Source organism: Pyrus communis, chromosome 1 (assembly GCF_041283825.1).
Source record: "Pyrus communis isolate YQ-2024b chromosome 1, ASM4128382v1, whole genome shotgun sequence".
Classification (NCBI taxonomy): Eukaryota; Viridiplantae; Streptophyta; class Magnoliopsida; order Rosales; family Rosaceae; genus Pyrus; species Pyrus communis.
Genome location: NC_142565.1, coordinates 20,848,763 through 20,872,499, shown reverse-complemented (window position 1 = coordinate 20,872,499; position 23,737 = coordinate 20,848,763). Strand labels below are relative to the sequence as shown.

General features: G+C 38.1%; 1 protein-coding gene and 1 long non-coding RNA gene across 5 annotated transcripts; both read right to left on the bottom strand.

Moving 5' to 3' along the window:
* Positions 1-9,660: 9,660 nt before the first annotated feature.
* LOC148699338 (uncharacterized) lies at positions 9,661-11,470 on the bottom strand. The gene is made up of 4 exons (XM_088684776.1): positions 11,296-11,470; positions 11,114-11,197; positions 10,711-10,869; positions 9,661-10,613 (listed from the first exon to the last, which is right to left on the bottom strand). Exons 1-4 carry the CDS (start codon positions 11,468-11,470, stop codon positions 9,661-9,663), a joined length of 1,371 nt encoding a protein of 456 aa, XP_088540902.1.
* Positions 11,471-12,473: 1,003 nt separating this feature from the next.
* Positions 12,474-15,117, bottom strand: LOC148699337 (uncharacterized). 4 transcript variants are annotated; one of them, XR_015966355.1, is made up of 6 exons: positions 14,841-15,117; positions 14,343-14,429; positions 13,890-14,042; positions 13,740-13,820; positions 13,348-13,442; positions 12,474-12,689 (listed from the first exon to the last, which is right to left on the bottom strand). It is a non-coding gene; the product is annotated as an uncharacterized LOC148699337 (long non-coding RNA). The 4 variants fall into 4 exon arrangements; XR_015966367.1 differs by having other exon boundaries at positions 12,474-12,673; positions 14,841-15,113; XR_015966366.1 differs by lacking the exons at positions 12,474-12,689; positions 13,348-13,442 and adding an exon at positions 13,468-13,579 and having other exon boundaries at positions 14,288-14,429; positions 14,841-15,113.
* Positions 15,118-23,737: the final 8,620 nt, after the last annotated feature.

The window sequence follows — 23,737 nt, the reverse complement described above, 5'->3', positions numbered from 1 at the left end:
GATTGCATGTGAATTCATAAGTTATAACCACAACCAAGCATAAACATAGAGTAAATCAAACTTTCATCCATGTTAATCACTCTCTTTAACAGCCATGTATTTAAAAACCAAATCCTCATCATTGTGTTGGAAGGTACCCTAAGACACAAACAAACACACAAAAACAACTCTTTTTTGGGTTTTTTTTAAAACAAATTTTTCAAATTTTTCTTTGATTTTCGGATTTTTACTTCAAAACATACTAAAACACACCAAAACTGCTTAAGAACACTTAAAAACAGCAAGGAACAAGTTTTGAAATAATGGGTGATAAAATCCCACGAATTTGCATGAAAAACACTTAGTTACCCCCCCACACTTAAATCAAACATTGTCCTCAATGTTTTAAGCATAGAATCACACAAAGAAACACACAAACAGCAAGTAAAACAACTAAATAGGCAGATTAGAAAGAATCAACAAAGAGAAGGGTTTAGGAACGCAAATCTGGAATTGGAGTGCTTTCTAGGTCTTCCTTTGTTGAATGGCATGGGTTGCCTCCCAAGTAGCGCTTTCTTTAACGTCTTGCAGCCGGACGAAGAACACGTTCAGGCACCATTGGTGCCCACGGCATGGAGTGAGATCTCCTCCACAACCTGCCCCACGGCATTCTCATAGTATGGCTTCAATCTATGTCCGTTGACCTTGAATTCCACCCCATTCCTTAAGCTTTGGACTTGAACTGCACCATGTGGAAAAACATTAGTAACAACAAAAGGTCCAATCCATTTAGAACGTAACTTTCCGGGAAATAAACGTAGACGAGAATTAAAAAGTAAAACTTTCTGCCCAATTGTGAAGGTTTTGCCCCTAATCATCTTGTCATGAAACGCCTTCGTCTTTTCCTTGTAAATGCGGGCATTCTCGTAGGCTTCATTCCTTAGTTCCTCAAGCTCATTCAATTGGAGCTTCCGATGCATTCCAGCAGCATCTAAGTCCAAATTGAACGTTTTGATGGCCCAATGTGCCTTATGCTCTAGCTCCACGGGTAAGTGACAAGGTTTTCCATAAACTAGCCGAAATGGAGACATCCCTAGGGGTGTTTTGTAGGCAGTGCGATATGCCCATAGTGCATCGTCTAAACGCATGCTCCAATCCTTCCGGTTAGGCCCCACGGTCTTCTCCAAGATTTGCTTGACCTCTCTATTTGATACTTCGGCTTGGCCACTTGTTTGTGGGTGATAAGGTGTTGAAACCTTATGCTTGACATTGTACTTCTTGAAGAGTGCCTCAATGGTCCTATTGCAGAAATGTGAACCTCCATCACTTATAAATACCCGCGGCATCCCAAATCTAGAGAAAATGTTAGTCTTGATGAAATCTGAAACCACTCTAGAATCGTTAGTACGGGTAGCTTTTGCTTCTACCCATTTAGAAACATAATCAACCGCAAGCAAAATATAAGTGAAACCAAATGAAGAAGGAAAAGGACCCATGAAATCAATACCCCAAACATCAAAGATTTCAACATTGAAGATGGGTGTTTGCGGCATTTGGTCTTTTGCACCAATAGAACCTGTTCTTTGACATCTATCACATGTTAAGCAAAACATTCTAGCATCTTTGAACAATGTAGGCCAATAAAAACCAGATTCTAACACTTTACGAGCTGTCCTTTGGGTACCAAAATGGCCTCCACATGCATAAGAATGACAAAATGCTAGAATTGAGTTAAAATCAGAAGTTGGCACACATCTTCTAATAATCTGATCTGGGCAATATTTCCATAGATATGGATCATCCCACACATAAAATCTTGCATCATGTATCAATTTATCACGTTGGACCTTGCTTAGGGTGTTAGGAACTTGCTTAGTCACCAAGAAATTGACCAAATCGGCATACCAAGGGGTACTTACCTCAATGGACAGAAGTTGTTCATCCGGAAACGTCTCAGAAATGGGGAGGGATTCTTCTTCACGCACCAATCTACTCAAGTGGTCAGCCACCACGTTTTCACAACCTTTCTTGTCCCTAATTTCAATATCGAACTCTTGAAGTAGGAGCATCCAACGAATGAGCCTTGGTTTGGCCTCCTTTTTGGTGAAAAGATACTTCAAGGCTGCATGGTCAGTGAAAACAATTACTTTAGTGCCAATAAGATATGATCTAAACTTATCTAAAGCAAATACAACCGCCAAGAGTTCTTTTTCGGTTGTAGAATAATTCAATTGAGCATCATTTAAAGTGCGGGAAGCATAATAAATAACATGTGACTGTTTATTTTTCCTTTGACCCAAAACAGCCCCAAGTGCATAATCTGAGGCATCACACATCAATTCAAATGGAATGGACCAATCCGGGGGAGTTATGATGGGTGCCGTGGTTAGGAGCTCTTTGAGATGCTTGAATGACTTCTCGCATGCCTCGTTGAACTCAAAAGACACATCTTTTTGGAGGAGGCGGCATAGGGGTTGTGCAATCTTGGAAAAGTCCTTGATAAATCGTCTATAGAATCCTGCATGACCAAGAAAAGAACGAACCTCTCTAACCGAAGTAGGAGAGGGTAAGTAGCGTACAAGATCTACTTTAGACTTATCAACTTCAATTCCTTTTTCAGAGATTATATGACCCAAAACAATACCTTGTTTAACCATAAAATGACATTTTTCCCAATTTAAAACAAGGTTTGTTTCAACACAACGTTTGAAGATTAAAGTGAGATTATCCAAGCATTTATCAAAAGAATCACCAAAAACACTAAAGTCATCCATGAATATCTCAATAATCCTTTCAACATAATCAGAAAATATGCTTACCATACACCTTTGAAACGTGGCAGGGGCATTGCACAAACCAAATGGCATGCGTCGATATGCAAATGTTCCAAAGGGACAAGTAAAAGTGGTCTTTTCTTGATCATCCGGGGCAATGACAATTTGATTATAACCTGAATATCCATCAAGAAAGCAATAAAAAGAATGACCCGCTAACCTTTCCAACATTTGATCTAGGAACGGCAATGGGAAGTGGTCATTCCTTGTGGTGGCATTTATCTTCCTATAATCGATGCATACACGCCAACCGGTTTGGATTCTCATGGGTACAAGCTCATTCTCGGCATTCTCCACAACCGTCACTCCGGATTTCTTAGGCACACATTGGATAGGTGAAACCCAACGACTATCGGAGATTGGATAAATGACTCCACAATCAAGAAGTTTGATTATCTCCTTTTTCACAACCTCCATCATTGGAGGGTTAAGACGGCGTTGAGCCTCTCTAGTTGGTTTGGTCCCCTCCTCAAGAAATATGTGATGCATACAAGTTGTGGGGCTTATACCTTTGATATCGGCCAATGTCCATCCTAGGGCAGATTTGTACTCCTTCAACACATGCATGAGTTTTTCCTCCTCTTGTGCCGTGAGGGATGATGATATGATGGCAGGCAGTGTCTCATTTTTTCCCAAGAAAATGTACTTCAAATGGCTTGGCAAAGGTTTGAGTTCAAGGATAGGTGCCTGAATTATGGATGGAAGCAACTTGTTAGTCGAAATGGGAATGGACTCTTTGTTAGGAAACTTACCATCATGTATTGGTGATGACTCAAGGGCAGCAACTACTTCAAGAAAATCCTCACTAGGAGGCACGGCATATGATAGTGTATTTGTGTCGTGGGGTTGCATGGATGTTGCTCCCTTGGTTTTGACTTCTACACCACTTGTAATGACTTTTTCAAGCATATCATCATTCAAATCTTCAAGGTATCCCTGCGCCAAAGAGTCAACAGTATTAATAGAGAAACATGAATGATCTTCACTAGGATACTTAATAGAATCGGAAAGATTGAAATTAACAACTTCCCCATCAAATTCCATGGACAAAGTTCCATTAAACAGGTCAATCTTAGTCCGGGCCGTTTTCATGAATGGCCTTCCAAGTAGAATGGGCAGCGAGGGTGCATGATCCGATTCATCCATCTCAAGGACATAGAAATCCGCCGGAAAGATCAAATGATTAACCTGCACCAAAACATCTTCCAAAACTCCCTTTGGATAGGCATTAGATCTATCGGCCAATTGTATGATAACACCATCCTTTTTCAATGCTCCTAGGTTCATAGATGCATATATGGAATATGGCATAACATTTATAGAAGCACCTAAGTCAAGCATGGCAGATTCAAATCTAGTGTTACCTATGACACAAGGAATGGTGAAACTACCCGGATCTTTGCATTTGGGAGGTAGTTTGCGTTGCAAGATGGCGGACACATTCTCTCCTACTTTTACCACTTCCTTGGTCGACATCCTCTTCCTAGTGGTGCATAACTCCTTCAAAAACTTGGCGTATCTAGGGACTTGCTTGATTGCATCCAACAAGGGTATGTTCACTTGAACTTTCCTAAATGTCTCAAGGATGTCCTTTTCAACTTCTTCCTTCCTTGTTTGCATAAACCTACTAGGAAAAGGAGCATTGGAAGGAAAAGCATTAGTAGAAACCGAATTTGACACATTCTTACCCTTTTTGGCCGAATTAGACAGTTTTGGGGCACTAGGAACTTGCGGCAAAGACTCTCCCACCTTTGCCGTGGGTTTGCTTGATTCTTCCTCTTCAATTTGCAAGTTTTCATCACCTTTGGGACCTGATTGTGATGGTGTAGGATCTGCCCCAATCTCTTTTCCACTTCTCAAGGTTATGGCCTTTGCACTTTCGAAGCTTCCCTTTGGATTTGGAACGGTGGAACTAGGGAGCTTTCCTTGTTCACGAAACTGCCCCATAAACTCGGCAATTTGCCCCATTTGTTTCTCCAATTGATCCACCCTTTTGTCTTGGTTTTGCATAGCCTTAGCTTGATTGTCCTGCCCATTAGACAACTTAGTTAGTATCTTAAGAAGTGCATCATTGTCAAGAGACGTACCTGAGGCACTTGGGCCGGATTGGGCTTGATTTTGGGGTGGGGCGTAGGTTTTGGGAAAGAACCCAGGGGGTTGTTGCCTAAAGCCTCCTTGGTTTTGAGATTGTTGGGGCTCCCTCCATTTGAAATTTGGGTGGTCTCTCCAACCGGGATTATATGTGTTGGAATAAGGATCGTTCCTTGGTTGGTTTTGGCCTTGAAACCCAATTGCATTGGCGCTTTCCCATCCACCATTTTCAATCAATTGTGGACATTTTTCAGAGGCATGTCCATGCATAGAACATACGCCACATACAATTGGTCCTTGCATCTTCATGCCCTCGGCCAACTGAGACACAATAGAAGTAAGATTAGCCACTTGTGAATTAATGTCGGAAGTAGAACTTACCTCATGAACATGTTGCCGTGGGGGTCCTCTTTGGCCTACTCCTTCGTATTGTTGATCGTTCAACGCTCGATTAGAAATCAAGGTCTTGGCAGCCATAGGTGTTTTGTCCACTAATGCTCCACCTGCCGAGGCATCGAGCATTTGACGTTCTAATGGTAGGAGGCCCTCGTAGAAGTATTGCAAAAGTAGCTCCTCCTTCATCTGATGCTGTGGACAAGAAGCAACAAGTGATTTAAAACGTTCATAGTATGCAGGAAAAGACTCACCTTCATCTTGTTGAATTCCACTTATTTTTTTACGAAGAAGAATGATGCGAGAAGTTGGGAAAAACTTCTCCAAAAACGCTCTTTTCATACTCTCCCATGAAGTGACAGTGCCAGGAGCCAACTCGTATAACCAATCCTTAGCTTTATCCATTAAAGAGAACGGAAAAGCTTTCATCTTCAAAATACTTCCGTCAACATTGACGGGAGTCATGCTTGAACAAACTACTTCAAACTCTTTAAGATGCTTGTTTGGATCTTCCATGGAAAGCCCATGGTATTTAGGAATGTGGTGCAACAAGCTTGACTTCAACTCGAATTCATCGGTCTTGCCTTGGGCAGCCGCGGGGTATTGAATGCATAATGGTGCGGCATTGGCCAACCCTGAGGCCGAAAGCTCTTTAATGGTCCGATTGTCTGCTGCCATAACTTCTTCTTCCACTTCTTCAAACTCAGATTCGGCCTCTGAACTTGAACTAGGTTCACTACGTTCGGGATGCCTCCTCTTTCTTCTCAAATCACGTTCAAAATCGTCGTTAAAGTCTAAGATATGTGCATGCACAGTTTGAGAACTCCGCGTCATGCACTAGTACCTAAAAAAAAACAAGAAACAAAAATAGGTCAGAAACTACAACAAAATCAGAAACAAAGTGAAATAAATGAAACAAAAACAATCCAAGGGATTTAGCAAAGTTGCTAATCCCCGGCAACGGCGCCAAAAATTTGATGCAAAATATATTAAGCACACAAATTAAACCCTCTTCTGACAATTGTAGCAAAGTATGTAAGTAGGGATCGTTCAAAACCGGGGATTAGGAGGGATTGCTAAACTCTTGAAAACTGACCTAAGAACTCCAAAACAAAGTTAAAAACACTAATTTGGACTCAAAGAATGAAAAACCAAAGTTAAAACACTAAAACAAAACAAAAACTCAAAACAGCAACTAGAAGACTCAAAACTGCCTAAAAACCACTTTCTGGGCAGTTTTGAGCACCTATACTAATTTGGACGAAATTGGTTGAAAACTTGACTCAAAACACTTAAAAACATGAACCAAAACAATTTCTAACTAAATTGAGACTTCAAAGTAAAGGGGGATTTGATTTGGACGAAATTAAAGTTGAGAAAACAGATTGCAAAGTAAAACTGATTTTGAAACGTTTTTGGGGTTTTTAATGGATGATGAACTAGTTAGGGGTTCTTTCTCCACACATGACAAGTATGCAAATGACTCGATTTCCAGTTATTCCTTCATAGAATTATGAATGACAATGCCCCAAATTAACCGTGACATCACTAGTTAATTCTCAAGTTTTCCTTGTGTTATTGAATTGGATGACATCATACGACAACCCAAAGCATTCTTCAAAAGTTCCTTACATGACATCATAATAAAGATACAATCAAAGATCATTACGTTCAATGAAAACTATAAGCATTGACAAAGCACTTGTGACTATGACATCATGACACTTATGCTAGGAATTGAACTTAACGCGATTGTGACTAGCAACCTTCACTACTTGTGAATATAAGTGTGTGACAATTATGTGAAACAAACTTATATTCTAGCATCATATTCATGCAAGCCAATTAAGTGTCGACCCCTAATTAACAAACACAAATACGTTATTACTCGCACAGTTAAGCCAATTGCATTCACGATTCAAGAACTCATAACTGGAATTTATCAAATCAACTTGCACACATAGTTATGGCTTCGAAATCACCCCTAACCAATAGGGGTTTAGCCACTCATGTTCATAGCAAAATGAAAGGAAAATAAATTAAACATTGAAATCATAAAACGAATTACACCTAGAATGCACCAACGACGAAGCTTGAGCATCCAAGAGTCTTTCCTTCTTTCTCCTTGCTACGGCACAAAGGTGGATGGGATGGTTGGGATGTGTTTTAGGATCAGGGATTATGGAATTGGATGGAGGATAGGCACGGCAAGGTGTAGTGTTTGGCTGGAATTGTGTTTTTAGGATTTTAGGATGTGTAGAGTGGTGTGGCTAGATGAATGGACGAAAATTGGGTGAATGAGTGATCCCCCAAGTGCCTTGCTGCCAAGCCTTATTTATAGGGTTAGGAAAGGTTTTGAACTTAGTTGAAACCAAAAGGTTTTTTGTACCAGAAATTCTATACATGAAACACTTAAAGGATATATGTGTGTAGCTTGGACAAGGTAGGAGACAAGATAGGACGGCTAGGAGACAAGGTAGGACGGCTAGTGACAACTAGGAGACAAGGTAGGATGGCTAGGAGACAAGCTAGGACGGCTAGGAGACAAGGTAGGACGGCTAGTGACAAGCTAGGACGGCTAGGAGACAAGCTAGGACGGCTAGTGACAAGCTAGGACGGCTAGGAGACAAGGTAGGACGGCTAGGAGACAAGCTAGGACGGCTAGTAGACAAGCTAGAAATTAGGCACCATGTGTGAATAGATAAAGCCTTCTAGAAATAAGGTTTTTTTAGGCCCCCTTGCAGCTCCCTAACTGAATTCAAGCCTTCAAATTCGTCCATCCTCATGCCTCCATGCTTGCACTATCCAATCTTGGCCCAAAAATGCTCTAGAATGCTCCAAATTGCTTCTTTTTGCATACTTTGACACTAAAACCTGAAATTGCACGAAAATGACTTTAAACACTTAAACTAACTAAGGAAAAATAACATAAATGCATGAGAACAAGCCAATTAAGTCGCATAAAAATGCTCCTATCAATGAGTGATGAATGGAATGGATGGACTTGTGAAGGGCACGGCCCCAAGGGACCAATTTCTGTTGTGAAATGAATTCTGTTTGAAATGAGATGAATGAATGAGTATTTATAGGTGAAATGGGGGGGTTATGGGAGTGTAATGGACTGAAATGAAGAGGGAAACTTGCGGATGGGAAAGGGAGAGAATAATGGACAGAAAATGGAGCAATTAGAGTGTGTGTGATCCCCCAACATTCAGATTGGATCTATTATTTGTTTAACTCAGATGGCAGTGCATAAGTGATGGAAATGATTGTGTTTCTGAGATGGTAGACTCACGGCATGGACAAGGTCAGCAAAGATGAGGTTTGTTTAATCAAAATGCATGTGCCCTTGCTGCAACAAGTGAGTGGAATCTGCCACAAGTGAATTGTTTGTACAAATTCTGGAAAGGGGAATGGAAATGCACGGAATGGACTTGAATGAATTGGAAATGCATGTGAGTACTTGGCAAGGTATTTGAACATGCATGTGAATGATGTTTTGGGTGTTAAAACATGGAATCTGCACGGAATGGATGTTATCATGCATGTGATTGCATGTTTGGTGTTTAGAAGTGTATAATCTGATGGGATGATATGGGAACACACGGCCAAGGTTGTGACATGCATGTGAATGCATGTTTTGGTGTTGGAACCACATAATTGACTTCAATGTTTTTGCCTTGTTTAAAATCACCCAATATGGCCGAATTACATCACATTCCTTCATTTGCCTTCCAATTGATCTTATTACACCTTGGCTGCACACTAACACAAAACAATGTAAAACGCGACTAGTTTAATCCAAAAACAATACAAAAAACGCCAAATAATAAAGATATACATGCATGCAAAATATGACTTAACATCCAGCGAGTAATTCGCTTTTGATTTCTTCCCAACTTGGGTTACATGTCATGGTAATAAAAAGATCTGGCTTTCCGAATCTTTGAACCAAAGTCATTGCGTCTTGATATCGTTGGTACATGTCACGTGGGCTTCCAACAAATGATGATGGTAAAATAATTCTACGCCCGATGCTACCTAATAATATTTTATTTTCAATTAGCTATATATATTGTACACACTTTAAACAAAGTTATATTTCTAAATAACGATGACTGAAACGATATATATACCTGCATTGTGTTGACCTGCATTTAGAGAGTCTTCAAGTCCTTTGTAGAGATCCGCTCTAACTGTGGCTTGATTAGAACGCAACCATCTAAGTTTTTGTGATTCAATTTTAATGTAGTTATCTACAGCATATTGTTGCGAGAGACGTCCACCTCGAAGCAAAAGTGATGATCCATTATGACGTATCTACAAAAGCAAATTTCATATATTGCTTTTAATATAGGAATCATCATTCATCTATATATACCGGGAAGTAAATTATGTTATCAGTACAAACCTGTAACATATAAGCATAATAGTCGCAACATGTTATTGGTCTTCCACCATCATCACGACTGTTAACATCCCATCCATATGTACCGTAAGGCAGTAATAGTGGATATTGTAAGGGATCATAAAATCCAACATAGTCTCGGACGTGAGAAAGTCTTCCACTAATTGTCTCCACCACGATATCCCTTCCATTTGCAATTGTGGCATTATCTCCATCTATTATAATTGCCGCAACTTGTGATGCTGATGGTAGACTATACTGACGTCGATCTATTGGTTGCTCTTTTAGGATCAACTTGCAATTCGGCAAATCTTGGCGTTGTCCGAGGCTTCGCAATGTATGAACAAAAGGATTATGGTTGTTCAACATATGTTGTATCTTTTCAACCACACGTCTATCTAAAACTTCACTTTCACACATTCGGTTTTCAACTTCATGCTCAGTGTCATATATATAAGCTTGTAAAAATCGCGGTCTGTTCCCTTCATTTGGTAAAAGTCCACCAATCTTATGATATAATGCACCTTGAGCACGAAATGTGTAAATCCCAGGACCACCAATATTAATTCTTTCATCCACGTGTACTCCCATTGAAGTGAATGCAAATGCATGATTGTAAGCTTGAATATTTTGCCTGAAGTGTCTACCCTCATTTGTTTGGTCAGAGAAAACAGCAACCATTTCTGGTAGGGATTGTATTGGGGGTAAAACAATTCTTCCTTTCAAGCAACACATATTCAAAGTTTCTCGAGCAAACAATCGTGCATAGCAGTACGGACATGTGGTTGGAGCAGATAATTGGCAACCTAGGTTACCCCGATTCTCATTATAATTTCTAGCACAATTGTGGTTTCTTCTTCCTCTGGTTTGGCGCACATGACAATTGGTTCTATTTGCATGTTCTTCTTCTGATATTTTTACATGAATATCCAACATTCAGTATAAGAATTTTCTTTGTAACTAATCACATATCTATATAAAGATAAAATTATATACTAAGCTCACCATTGTGGGGAGGAATTGAGAGCATCCCATAAGATATTTGTGACCTATTTGAATGTGCCAACTGTCCCATATGAGTACGCATTCTAGTAGAAGTTTGGTCATCATGATTTGTGATATCTGACAAAACCCTTGAATTCGCACTTTCATGCTCAATTTGTTCTAATAAATAGACCACATTATAATACGATTAGTTAAAAATTTTGTCTTTAATATTTAATATATTTAGTTGTGAGTCTAATATTTCGTAAGACTACCACTAAAAATAACTACAACATTGAGATCAATATGAAAGTATCGAAGAAAAGAATACAATGAGATTTCAATTCACTAAATTTTGTTCTTAAAAAATAACCTAATTTTTTAAGTGTGAAACAAATACAAATAAAGAAATTGAAATAAATACCAGGAATTTGTTGTTCTATATTACTGGGGTCGACCTCAACATCATAGTTAGCCAACTGAACCCGTTCTTGTATATTATTGGGACCTACTTGTTGCATAGTTAAAAGAAAAATTAGAAATTAGATTTTTTTTTTTTTTTTTGCATTAGTATGAGTTAAAGAAAAAGGAATATGAAATAAATACCAGGAATTTCTTGTTGTATGTTACTGGGGGATGTCATAGTATGATCATCATATAGAGTTGGAATTTGTTGTCTTTTTTCTTGTGCTATTAGACGTCGTCGAGCTAGATATCTTTGATGTTCTTCAGGACTCAATGATTGACGCCATTGTCTTGCACGACTTTGGCCACGCTCCATGGAAAAATTTATCTAAAAAATTTAAAAATAAATGAACCTAAATTGAATACAAATTCTGTGACATTCCATAAATACGAAAAAGTCTACGTAGATGCCTATGAACAGAAGAAGAAAAAACATTTATCTACACATCACTATAATACAAAAGAACAAAATAAAATGATCACAAAATACTTTTGAAGTGTAATAAGTATTAGTGCAAGGAAATGACGGGCTTATATACACTTCTCGGTTGGTGTTAGGACTTGGATATGATTTAGCTTTCATGTTTTTTTCTTTTATAAATTAGCATTGTTTATAGAGTTTTAATTTTTATGTCAACTGGATGAGTAGAATTTTAAACTTTTTTAATACCCCTAAACCCTATCATAAATGACGGATGTGGGCTGGACATAATATAAAAAGTTTTTAGAAATGTGTAACCCGTAATAAGAGGCTAAAAAACTACCACATGACAAAGAAGAATTTGTATTCAATGTAGGTTCATTATATTTATTAGTTTGCTCTAACAACTCAACAATGCACATATAAGCTCTAAAATGTTATGATATCCTTAAAATTTTAGTAATTTTGGTTTCTTAGGTATTATGTTTATTAGTAATTTTGGTTCATTAGTTTAAGGATATGATCTTCAATAATTTGTGATCAACACAGCTTAAGAAATTTTGGGGTGCTTTGTTGGTCGTTGGGGTGCAAATGGGGATGGGATGATTTGGTTCAAATGGATTAAAAAAAAAAAAAAAAAAACAATGCATGTACGCAAGGTTCCTTAACAAAATCATAATTATGAATAACTGTTATGATATTCAAAATCCTTCTCGAACCCCGCTGGTGTTTAGGGATGATTTTGGACTACATGGATATTTGAGATTACGAAGAAGATTATGAATAACTAAACATCGGTCAAAATTTTTTTTGTTAGAGGACAGCAATTGTTCATAATTGGTTTGATCTTGGACATAATAACAATTACGAATAGTTGTTTTCTTCACAGTATCTTCTCGAATTGGGGTTCAACATTAGAAGTTCTTTTCTCAAGTCTCAACATTAAGCAAAATGAAGAAAACAAAAGGCCAAAAGCAAAAAGCCACCTCTTCCGCTGTTATCACCTTCCCTTTTCTTCAATGCTCACTCCCAACAGAAAATCTATGGCAAGAATACACTTTCCCCCCTTCCTTTTTCTTCGAGCCTCAACAAATGGGTCTGCAACCAATGCCAACTAAAATAATTGAGGTTAAGCAAGAGGAGTTGATAAAGTTAGCAATTCACAAACCAAATTGAAAATCTAATTCCAAAATTCCAAACACCCACCAAATGGTTTCGGATAAAGTTTTAAAGTTGAATACACGTTACCGATACATAAGGGTACATAAGAATGAGAAGTATGAAAATTTTAAAACAAAGGGCCAATCGTGCTCTTTGGCAAATTGCAATTTAAGTTTGGCTGCTTTTCAGTTTCACTCTACCCTTAGATTTGTTCTTCTTTATGAGTAGACCTTCCAACCCAACATCCATCCACATATATAATTGTCCCTAGCTACACCAACACGAATCCAAAATCATATATATTGTCCAATGTAAACTAATTCTTAGCTAATTAACATGTTCAAATCCTTATTTTCTCATAATAAAATAACAGAAAATTAAACAACCCAAAAATCAAAACAACCCCACTTGTAGTTTTAGCTCATTAATCCATTGGATAAATTGATGCCAAATTCAATCAGAAAACATACAATTAACAACAACCCAGAAGAGCCATCCAAAAAACCAAAAAATACCACTTGTACTTTTAGCTTAGTCTTCCAATTGAATCAGATATACCATCAAATTTCAATCAGAAAATAGAAAATTAAGAACCCAGAATTTTCACTCACCTGCTGTGAAACTCGTCCCTGTTGAGCAGCAGTAGGAACAGGTAAACTGGGTGATATATACAACCGATTAAAACACTCAACTTTAGCTGCTTCAGCTACATAACAGAAAAAGAAAAAAAAACTTAATTTAACTATAATTAAGTAATCTGGTTTAAGATATATACCTCATCCCCAACATTCATGCCAAAATCGATATTGAACGGTATCTTATTCTCAATCAAATACGGTCCACCTACACGTTTCAAAATTCCTACAGTGTCAGGAATGATTTACCCTTTGTTTTGGCAAAAGGCTTTTTGCATACGCTAACATTTTAGTCAACCAATTTACATGATAGGAACCGTAAATTGGCAGCACAACAAAAGAGGATCAACAAAAATCTCGACAATTACCTGAAACTACCATTCCACTTCTTTTCAATTGTGAAGCACTATACATGTTTCACTACCAAATGCTCATATACATGATCAAACCTAAAAAATAAAAATAAAAAATAAAAAATAAAATAAAATCGTTGAAGAATCATAAGATGAATGACTCACATGCTTTCTATCTTGGCAGCTTAGTTTCAGGAAGCGAACATGTGCACAATGGGACCGTCTATGCCTTCAGTTGAATGTGAGTTGAAAAGACTATTCGCAATAGCTTAAACCAACTGGGTCCCTCTCTTTATACATTCCTTCACTAATTCCTCCCTAAATACCATGAAAAAAACAAATCAGAATTTCACCCATTGAACAAAAACCCATCAGCATAGTGTGATAAATTCATTATTTCACTTATGACTGCCACTTTACTGATGGGATTAATCCAAATAAAATCCCAATTTCCAAAAGTAAATTTTCAATTAATTTCTCAAGAGCAATAATTTCAAAAAGCCCAGAAGTATACAAAATATTACCAAAAAAATAGAGATATTGAATAAGTAAAGAAAAATAACTTAGAGAAGGGGATGGAGGGGAATCTGTGATGAGGGTCGAAGGCTATGAGATTACCCAGATCGACTTGAAAATGCTGATGCCGGGTCTCCATTGCCGCTTTCCTGCAGTTGCTTTTCATCCTCTCCATTCGACAGTCCAGGTCTGCAACAACAAAAACATACAGAAAAGATTAGCTTTGCGGTCGGATTATCAAATCATGCGGTTACAGGACCAACATGCACGCAAATAAAAAATTCATTAATTTGTTTTTTCTGAATCCATAATTCAGATTGGAGTTCGAATTCAACGGAAAAAAAAAAATACATAAATCCATCAAAAATTTTGCCCAGATGAAAAAAGAAATAAAGGATGAATTAGAAGCTTTTAGCAAAAGAGTTTAAATCAATAGGCCTCTCTCTCCCTCTCCCCTGTAAATTCACCGAACCTAGAAAAAGCCATCCGTAAATTCAAAACAACCCGCAAAATCACAAATACAAAATTCAAACAAAAAATCCATGTGAACATCGAAAACCACAAAAACAAAATTAATACATAATTCAGAAAGTGGTGTACCTGATTTTGAAAAGCCTGTTGCATGCAAAGCACAAAACCCAGAATGGCAACAACAAAGAAGGAGATTTGTGACTGATTTTTTCAATCCTTTTTCTATTTCGAATGAATGGAAACCACACACTAATCTCGTGAAAACGAAAATGGATTTCCTTTCGGTTATTCATCTCTAAATATTAGTGGGGTGTGGGTAGTTACTCTTGAACCTCCCACTAAACTCAGTTCAGATCATGGGAATCCTCCAGATGAAACCGTCAACTGGTTGGCGCATATTCCTCCTACATCATTTTTAGCATGTATTTACTTTTGATTATTTTTTTTTTTTTTTTTGTCCTTCAACACAGTAGTTTTGTTTTTACCAGTTTATCCCCATTTTCCGATTTTTGTGGATTTGGATTGTGAAGAAAACAAAGGGGCTTTCTTGGTATTTCTGAATGCTTCACCAAACTGGCCTTCACCCTTTATATATATAGATAAAAGGGTAAAAGGCTAGTTAGAGGGTCCTTCTCCACACATGATATATGCATACAAACCAATGTCCAGTTATTATTCCTTTAGATTATGAATGACAACGCCCCAAATTAGTTGCATCGCACAACTAACCCTCAAGTTTTCCTTATTTCATTGAATTAGATGGAATACGCATCTAAACCAAATTATCTTTTTCAAGTTCTTTATATGAGATGCATAACAAAGATACATATCAAAAGTCATTAAGTTTTGTGAAAACTATAAGCATTGACAAGGCATTCATCACTATGAAACACATGAGACTCATACCAAGGATTTACTGATAGGAGCATATTTAGGCGACTTAACTAGCTTATTCTTGTGCATTTGTGCTATTATTTCTTAGTTAATGTCGTATTACAACTCAATTTCGTGTGTTTGTAGGTCCTATGGGTTAAAGTATCAAGAAAGTGCATTTTGGTGCATTTTGGAGCTATTTTGGACACTAGGTGGTGAGCTTGCATGTGGGCTAACATGGATGGACGAATTTGGACTTCAAGAAGGTAGAAATGTGATAAGAAGAGGAAGGAACTAAGCTAAGGACAAAGTGGATAAGGAAAGTGCAAGAAAAGAGGAAACATTATCCAAAACATTATCCAACCTTATCCAACATTATCCAATTATCCAAAACATTATCCAAACCTTATCTCATCTTATCCTATCCAAACCTTATCATGTCTTACTCCTAATTGCATGGGGACCTAAATGGATCATTCTAGAACCTATTTCTAGAAGCACCCTAGTCTAGAAGGCCCAAATCTGCCACAAAACCTATTCTTTCTAGAAACCCTAGAAAAGTGGCGCCCAAACCTTTCTAGAAGGCTTTACCTTGCCTTGCAAGCCAAGAAACCCTTCCCCTAAATCAGCCGCACCTTCCTAGGCCCAATTCCTTTGGGATTCTGAATTCCAAGGCCTAATCCTTGTGGATTTGGGTATACAAATCAGTTTATAAAACTATGTGGGCCAAAAACCTCTTCCTAAGTGGATTTGACAACCCATGGCCGAATTCTAGGGCCCTAATCCACCAAATCTGTTAAGCCTAACCCTAATCTACTTAACCCTAGGACTATATAAGCATACTTTCAGCCAAAAATTTGTACACCCCTTATGCTAGACAGAAAACCCTTGTGCCACACCTCCATTCTCCACTCTAAGCCTCCATAGACCTCCCTACACATCCATACATCTCTGCCGCACCCTTCCCCACCATAATCAACCATCCTCCATCCCTCCAACTGATGCGAGAATTATACGCGCACAAATTAAACCCTCTTTTTGTCAATTTGTAGTATAAGTATAAGTAGGGATCGTTCTGGACCGGGGATTAGGAGGGATTATTAATCACTTGGATTTGACTCAAAAACGTAAAAACACAATATAAAACACTAAACTAGACTCAAAGAATGCAAAACTAAACTTTAAAACACTCAAACAAACTAAAAGACTCAAAACAGCACAAACACACTCAAATCTGCCTAAAAACCACTTTCTGGGCAGTTTTGAGTATAAACACAAATTTGGACGAAATTAAGTTGTAACTTGACTCAAGACTCTTAAAAACACAAACTAAATTGATTTCTAACTAATTTGACATTAAAGTAAAGGGGGATTTAGGTTTATACGAAATTAAATTAAATGTACAGATTGTAAATTAAAACAGAATGTAAATATGAAATTGATGAAATGGAATGAATGGATGATAGAATAGTTAAGGGGGTCATCTCCACATATGTTACACTTGCATAATAAAAAGATTTCCAATTGCATTTCAATAAATTATTAATTCTCAACACCCCAAGTTAACCGTGATGCACTAATTAACCTTCAAATCTTCCTAACGTTATTGAATTGGATGATTGCATACGACAACCCAAAACATTCCCCACAAGTCCCCTACATGATTGCATAATAGAGATACAAGCAAGAATCATTACGCTCTATGAAAATTATAAGTGTTGACGAGGCATTCGTTACTATGATTGCATGAAACTTATGCCAAGAATTCGTTTAACGCGATTGTTTATAAGCAACCTCCACTACTTGTGAATATAAGTTCGTAACTATTAGGTGAAACTCACTTATATTCTAGCGTCATATTCATGCATGAAAATTAAGCGTGCACTCTCAATAAACATACATAAATAAGTTATCAATCAAACGGTTAAACAAATTGAATCCACAACTTATGAAACGCAATTAGAAGTAATCAAATCAAAATGCAAGCATAAACATTTATTTCGAATCCCCCCCTAACCAAGGGGGGTTTAGTTCCTCATAACTTTGAAATAAAAGAAACACCTAAACATTCCAACAACTCAAACTTGAATTGTATGAACGTTTAGGCACTCTTCTCTTCCATTCCTCATACGTACAAAACAAAGAGAATTGAAATTAAACATTGAAATCAAAGAAACACCTAAACATTCCAACAACTCAAACTTGAATTGTATGAACGTTTAGGCACTCTTCTCTTCCTCGTTGTTGTAGCACAAGGTCTAAGGTGAGGTTTGGTGGTGTGAATGGTTTGGGGAATGGTGTTTGGATTAATAGGGAAACTCACGGCACAAAGGGGGAAGTGTTTGATAGGAGCATATTCATGCGACTTAAATGGCTTGTTCTCGTGCATTTACGTTATGTTTCTTTAGTTATTTTAGTACTTTAAGCTATTTTCGTGTGTTTGTAGGTCCAAAGGGCTAAAGGAGCAAAAAGATGCATTTTGGAGACTTTTGGAGCACTTTTGGGCTAAGGATGGATAGCTTATGCTTGGCGCCAAAGTGTTGGACGAAATTGAAGATTTAATTGAAGACCAAAGTGTTGAAACCTTGTTCTCTTTAGTTATAGGACATTTAAACCTTTCCTATATCCATTGCACATAATCCACATTCATCACCACTTCAACACATGCATCCATAATCATCTCTCCTAACCATGCCGTGCACTCCTATCCCATTTCAGATTGCATTTCATTCATTTCACATGCATTCCATCCTTTAATTCACTCACATACACTCATAATCATTCACATTTTGCAATCACATGCACTTCCTTTAATTAATTCATCCTAGCTGTCAAAGCACATGCACACTCACCCTAATCATTCACTTTAGTTTTAATTCACATGCATTTCAGATTTCATTCCATTCATTCCACCCTTTAATCACATGCATCTTGGCAGATTTCACATGCACACACATGCATTTTCAGCACCAACAACACTCATTGCCAAGCACATTCACTCACCATACCATTCCAGCATTAGCACATGCAACCTAGCTGTCATGTCCCCCCCCATTTCACCTGTAAATACTCATTCATTCATCTCATTTCATACACAATTCATTCACAACAGAAATTGGTCCCTTGGGGCCGTGCCCTTCACAAAGTCCATCCATTCCATTCATAAACTCATCCATTGCAGAAATGTAGTCCATAAACACCACCCTTGCCGTGACTCTCCCTTACAATCCAAAAACCATCCTTCCATTTCCACCACTCCCCAAACCATTCACACCATCAAACTATCCCTAGACCTTGTGCTACGACGAAGAGGAAGAGAAGAGTGCCTAAACGTTCATACAATTCAAGTTTGAGTTGTTGGAATGTTTAGGTGTTTCTTTGATTTCAAGGTTTAATTTCAATACTCTTTGTTTTGTACGAATAAGGAATGGAAGAGAAGAGGGCCTAAACGTTCATACAATTCAAGTTTGAGTTGTTGGAATGTTTAGGTGTTTCTTTGATTTCTCTTTGTTTTGTACCATGAGGAACTTTCTCTTTCGATGTAACCTTGCAAGAGTGTAATGTAGTTAATTCAGAATTCTCATTTAATCTATCTATTTCTTGTTTCATTCTCCAATTTAATTGTGACTTTGTGTGTTGATTTTAGTGCTTGATCATCATTTGAATTAACCACAGGTTGTTTAGCCAAGATTAAAGCACACATCATGCATAATCTTGGTGGATATGTGAATGAATGAAGGGAATGTTTTGCAAACATCCTGTCGAGTGTTCCCTTTGGTTTTGTGAAAGTTTCTTATGCATTACGTATTCTTGATTAGGAACCAAAGTTGCACATCACAATTAGGTTCATGATTAGGGACATTTGATCAAATCCACACATCATATGGCTGATCATATCTAAGTGAAACAAACCCAAGAAATAAGTAGAGGGATGAGTATAATCTGACTTAACAAGCATGGACTTGGCTTAGCAATGGTGAAATCGAATCTCTAGCTTCATCTCCATTTGTGCTATCTCTTTTTATTAGCTGTTGATTCATTCATTTTTGTGTTTACTTCATTTCCTTATGCTTTAATTTACAATCTGTCATTTAGTTTAATCAAAACATAAATCCCCCTTTACTTTAATGTCCAATTTAGTTAGAAATCATTTTAGTTTGTGCTTTTAAGTGTTTTGATTCATTTTATTTCCCAATCTCGTCCAAATTCACCAAAGTGCTCAAAACTGCCCAGAAAGTGATTTTAAGGCAGTTTTGAGTGTTTTGGGTGATGATTGAGTCTTTTGGTTTGTTTTAGTGTTTTAAGTGTTTAGTCTTACATTCTTTGAGTCTAGTTTAGTGTTTTATATTGTGTTTTTACATTTGAATCAAGCCATAATCTTAATTTCGTCCAACTTTGGATTTAAGGTCAGAAACTGCCTAGTTAGTGTTTTTAGGCAGTTTTGAGTCTTTTGAACTTGTTTTGAGTCCTTTGAGTCTTTGTGAACGTTTTTAACTTTGTTTTTACGTTTTTGAGTCAAATCCAAGTGATTAACAATCCCTCCTAATCCCCGGTCCAGAACGATCCCTACTTGCACCTATACTACAATTTGACGAAAAGAGGGTTTAATTTATGCGCGTATAATTCTCGCAACAAATTTTGGCGCCGTTGCCGGGGATTAGAAAATTTGCTAATTCCTTGGATTGTTCGTTTTTATTATGTATTTTAGTTTTAGTTTCTGATTTGTGTTTTGTTTCTTGTTCCAGGTACTAGTTTATGACTCGGAGTTCTCATCCGATTCGTGAACATATCCTGGAGTGATTGGGTTCTTCGTCCGGCTGCAAGACATAAAAGAAAGCGCTACTTGGGAGGCAACCCAATGCACAGAATAAAAACAAAGCATGTTCAGTAAAAAAAAAAAAAAAAAAAAAAAAAAAAAAAAAAAAAAAAAAAGATACTAAACATGGAGAAAGATGGAGCTTCACAAAGGTTGTTTACGTGAAGCCCCACTACGAGGCGTCGGAGCGGAAGGCATAGAAGCAGGAGGCATAGAAGCAGGAGCCATCGGAGGGGAAGGCATCGGAGCTAGAGCATTCCAGGCCTCAATACTTGGCCAAGCGCTGGATGACCCAGGAAAAATATGCCTCTGGAAGTAAGCCGCAAGCCTTTGACGGTCGCTTTGACGGTCACTTTGCATACGACCATTGGATTCTTGCAGCTCATCAAGCTTCCTCTTCATGCCCGTCGAATAGTTGTTTGCAAGCACATGCAAACTTCTATTCTCGTACTTAAGCAGTTTGACCTCTTGCTTAAGACTTTCCACCTCCGCCATCAATGATTCCACCTGACGGGAGCGGGCAAGCAGGCGTTGGCCCATGTTGGACACAGAACTCGCACACTGAACACTAAGTGCGAGGGACTCTTGAACGGCCAACTCATCGGACCGTCCTGACAGCAGCCTACTATCTTTTGGAGTAAGGAGGTTTCTAGCTACTATTGTAGCTGTTGTGGCGTCCTGCATCACGGAGTCTTCACCTGTAAGAAGACCGTTAGAAGATAAAAAAGAAGGACGCCATACATTACCTTGACGAGGCGCAACCGGATCGCTGCTGAGACTCAAATCTAAGCTAAGGTTCGATGGGTTTGCCATTTTTCAAAAGTGTTCAAAGAGATGGGGTGGATGGAGTTAATTCTCAAAGGGACGGAGTCGATTTTCAAAAAATGGGAAATCTTCAGAGTGTGTTTGTTGCGGTGATCGATACATCTATAAGAAGCCAAGGCGACGCGTCCATCGATTCAAAAAGCCAGAATTTCCGGCGTAAGTTAGGCGACGCGTTCTCGGCTTTTCAGAAACGTGTTCAACTTTGTCAAAAGTTCACGTGGAGGTCATCATCGCAGCTACACTTTTGCCGACAAGCGTAAATTTCGACGACGCTTTCTCTGCTTTTCAGAAAACGCGTGCGACTTTGTCAAAAGAGCTCTGACAGAGCCGCGTACGCACTACTACGTGTCGTGCAGAAAACGAAGGGGCGTCGTGCAGAAATCGAAGGGGCGTCGTGCAGAAATCGAAGAGGCGTCCGTTCAGAAATCGAAGAGACGTTTGTCGACACGGGTAAAAGAACAACACCACCACTTGATATTATCTCCATATATGTCGACCTTCATTTTTTTTGGCAAGGCAAACCTGAAGAAAATGCCCAACTCTTCCTCACCTCTGAGGGCGCACTCCCAGCGAAGCCTCTTGAAATACTCAATTTTTTCTCCCCCAAAGAAGATACCAGAAACCTGGAGTACAAATGAGGCAGAAGGAAACGGTCGATCGAAGCATGTGGAGACAACCACAACAAATACATGTGCTGCTTCATTCGCCGTTTCTTCAAAAGCAAAGGTATCTCATATCATCAAGGTCTAAAGCAAAAGTATCTCATATCATGCTCTTTCCCTGTCCTTTTCTTTGTCCTTGTTATTACTCGCATGGCAAAGTAAACAAAAGCAATCAGAGGCACTTGGAGCCAGTCTTCTGTTCTGGAACCGACTGCCTGGAATCCATTCCTGATTGCTTACCTAGAGTTGCTCTCGAGTAGTCATCTTCAACGGTTGACACACTTCCGGAGAAGGGACCACTTCTGCAAGGGGAGCAAGCAAGGCAAGTGAAAATGATACATTGAAGCATGTGGAGACAAACATAGGCTGAGTTATCCTCCAACCTTTTTCAATACGAATTGGAAAGATTGAACAAAGAAACAGACCAAAGGAGTAAGCTCAGACCTTCAGGGGAGACCAAAAGAAGCCTGCTGCCCAGTTCAAGAGTAGCACAAAGGAAAATCAACGATGGGAGCAGCGCAGTTCAAGAGTAAGCCTGTGGAATCACAAAGATCAAAGCCTCAATGCAATTACCAAGGAGAAGATGGAATTTACACTCTATAATCAGATTTGCGTCTCTAAACTCTTCTCTTTGTTTAATTACATTCTGCCATGTTTAGTATGTTTAGTTGTTTTTTGTGTGCTTACTTATGTTTTGTGTGAATCTATACTTAAAACATTGAGGACAATGTTTGATTTAAGTGTGGGGGGGTAACTAATGTTGTTAATGCAAATTCGTGGGATTTTATCACCCATAACTTTAAATGTTGTTCCTTGCTGTTTTAAGGTGTTTTTAAGATGTTTTAGAGTGTTTTATTATGTTTTGTTTTTATAACTCCGAAAATCACATAAAAATTTGAAAAATATGTTTTGAAAAGCCTAAAAAGAGTGTTTTGAGTCGTTTTTGTGTGTTTGTGTCTTAGGGTACCTTCCAACACAATGATAAGGATTTGGTTTGTAAATTGCATGACTGTTAAAAAGAGTTATTAACATAGAGAAAAGTTTGATTTACTCTTGGTATATGCTTGGTTATGGTTATAATATATGACTTCACATGCAATCATAAAAGAAAAATTCGTTTTTGTAACATGCTTGAAGGAAGGAACTCAAACAAACGCTACAACCCTGTGAGACTCGAGCCATTACCTTCTTTGGAGAGTTATTTTCTATGATTTCTTGTTTTCTAAAGTCGTTGCATGATCTCATTATTCTTGCTTGGTTGCTAATTAGAAGGCGTTTCATCACTTAGTTCCAAATGCTAGAACTTGCATCCATTCCATTCAAAGCATGATTGCATAATATATATCAAGATGAAGTGTGTAGTGAAGCCATCAACCAAATAGCCAACCCATGCACTATATATTGTAGGTCATAATCCCCATTGAGCCATTGTTAGCCTTTGTTATTTGTTTATCCATATCATCCCTACCTAGCCTAGATTAGGACCACCCATACCCTTGTTCTTGAAGCATAGTAAGCATGATTTAGAGGGAATCCTTTCGATTTTGCAAAACAACAAGTGTGGGGGAATTTGTGTGTGTGTGTTGATATGCCACAAAAGAAATAAGGCATGAGTGAGAATAAAAAAAAAAAAATATATTTCGTGGAAAAAGAAAAAGAAAAGAAAAAGTTGTGGAAAGAAAGAAAAAGAGTATGAAATAAGTGAAAATAAGCTCACATGTTTGTGGTAGTTGAAGAAAGGGTCCAAAACGTTGAATATGGCCCTAAGAGTTGTGTGAATATTCCCCTTGTGTGTCTAAGTGAGTTTCTGCAATCACGAGTGATTCTAAGTGTCAAATTTCATTACTTTG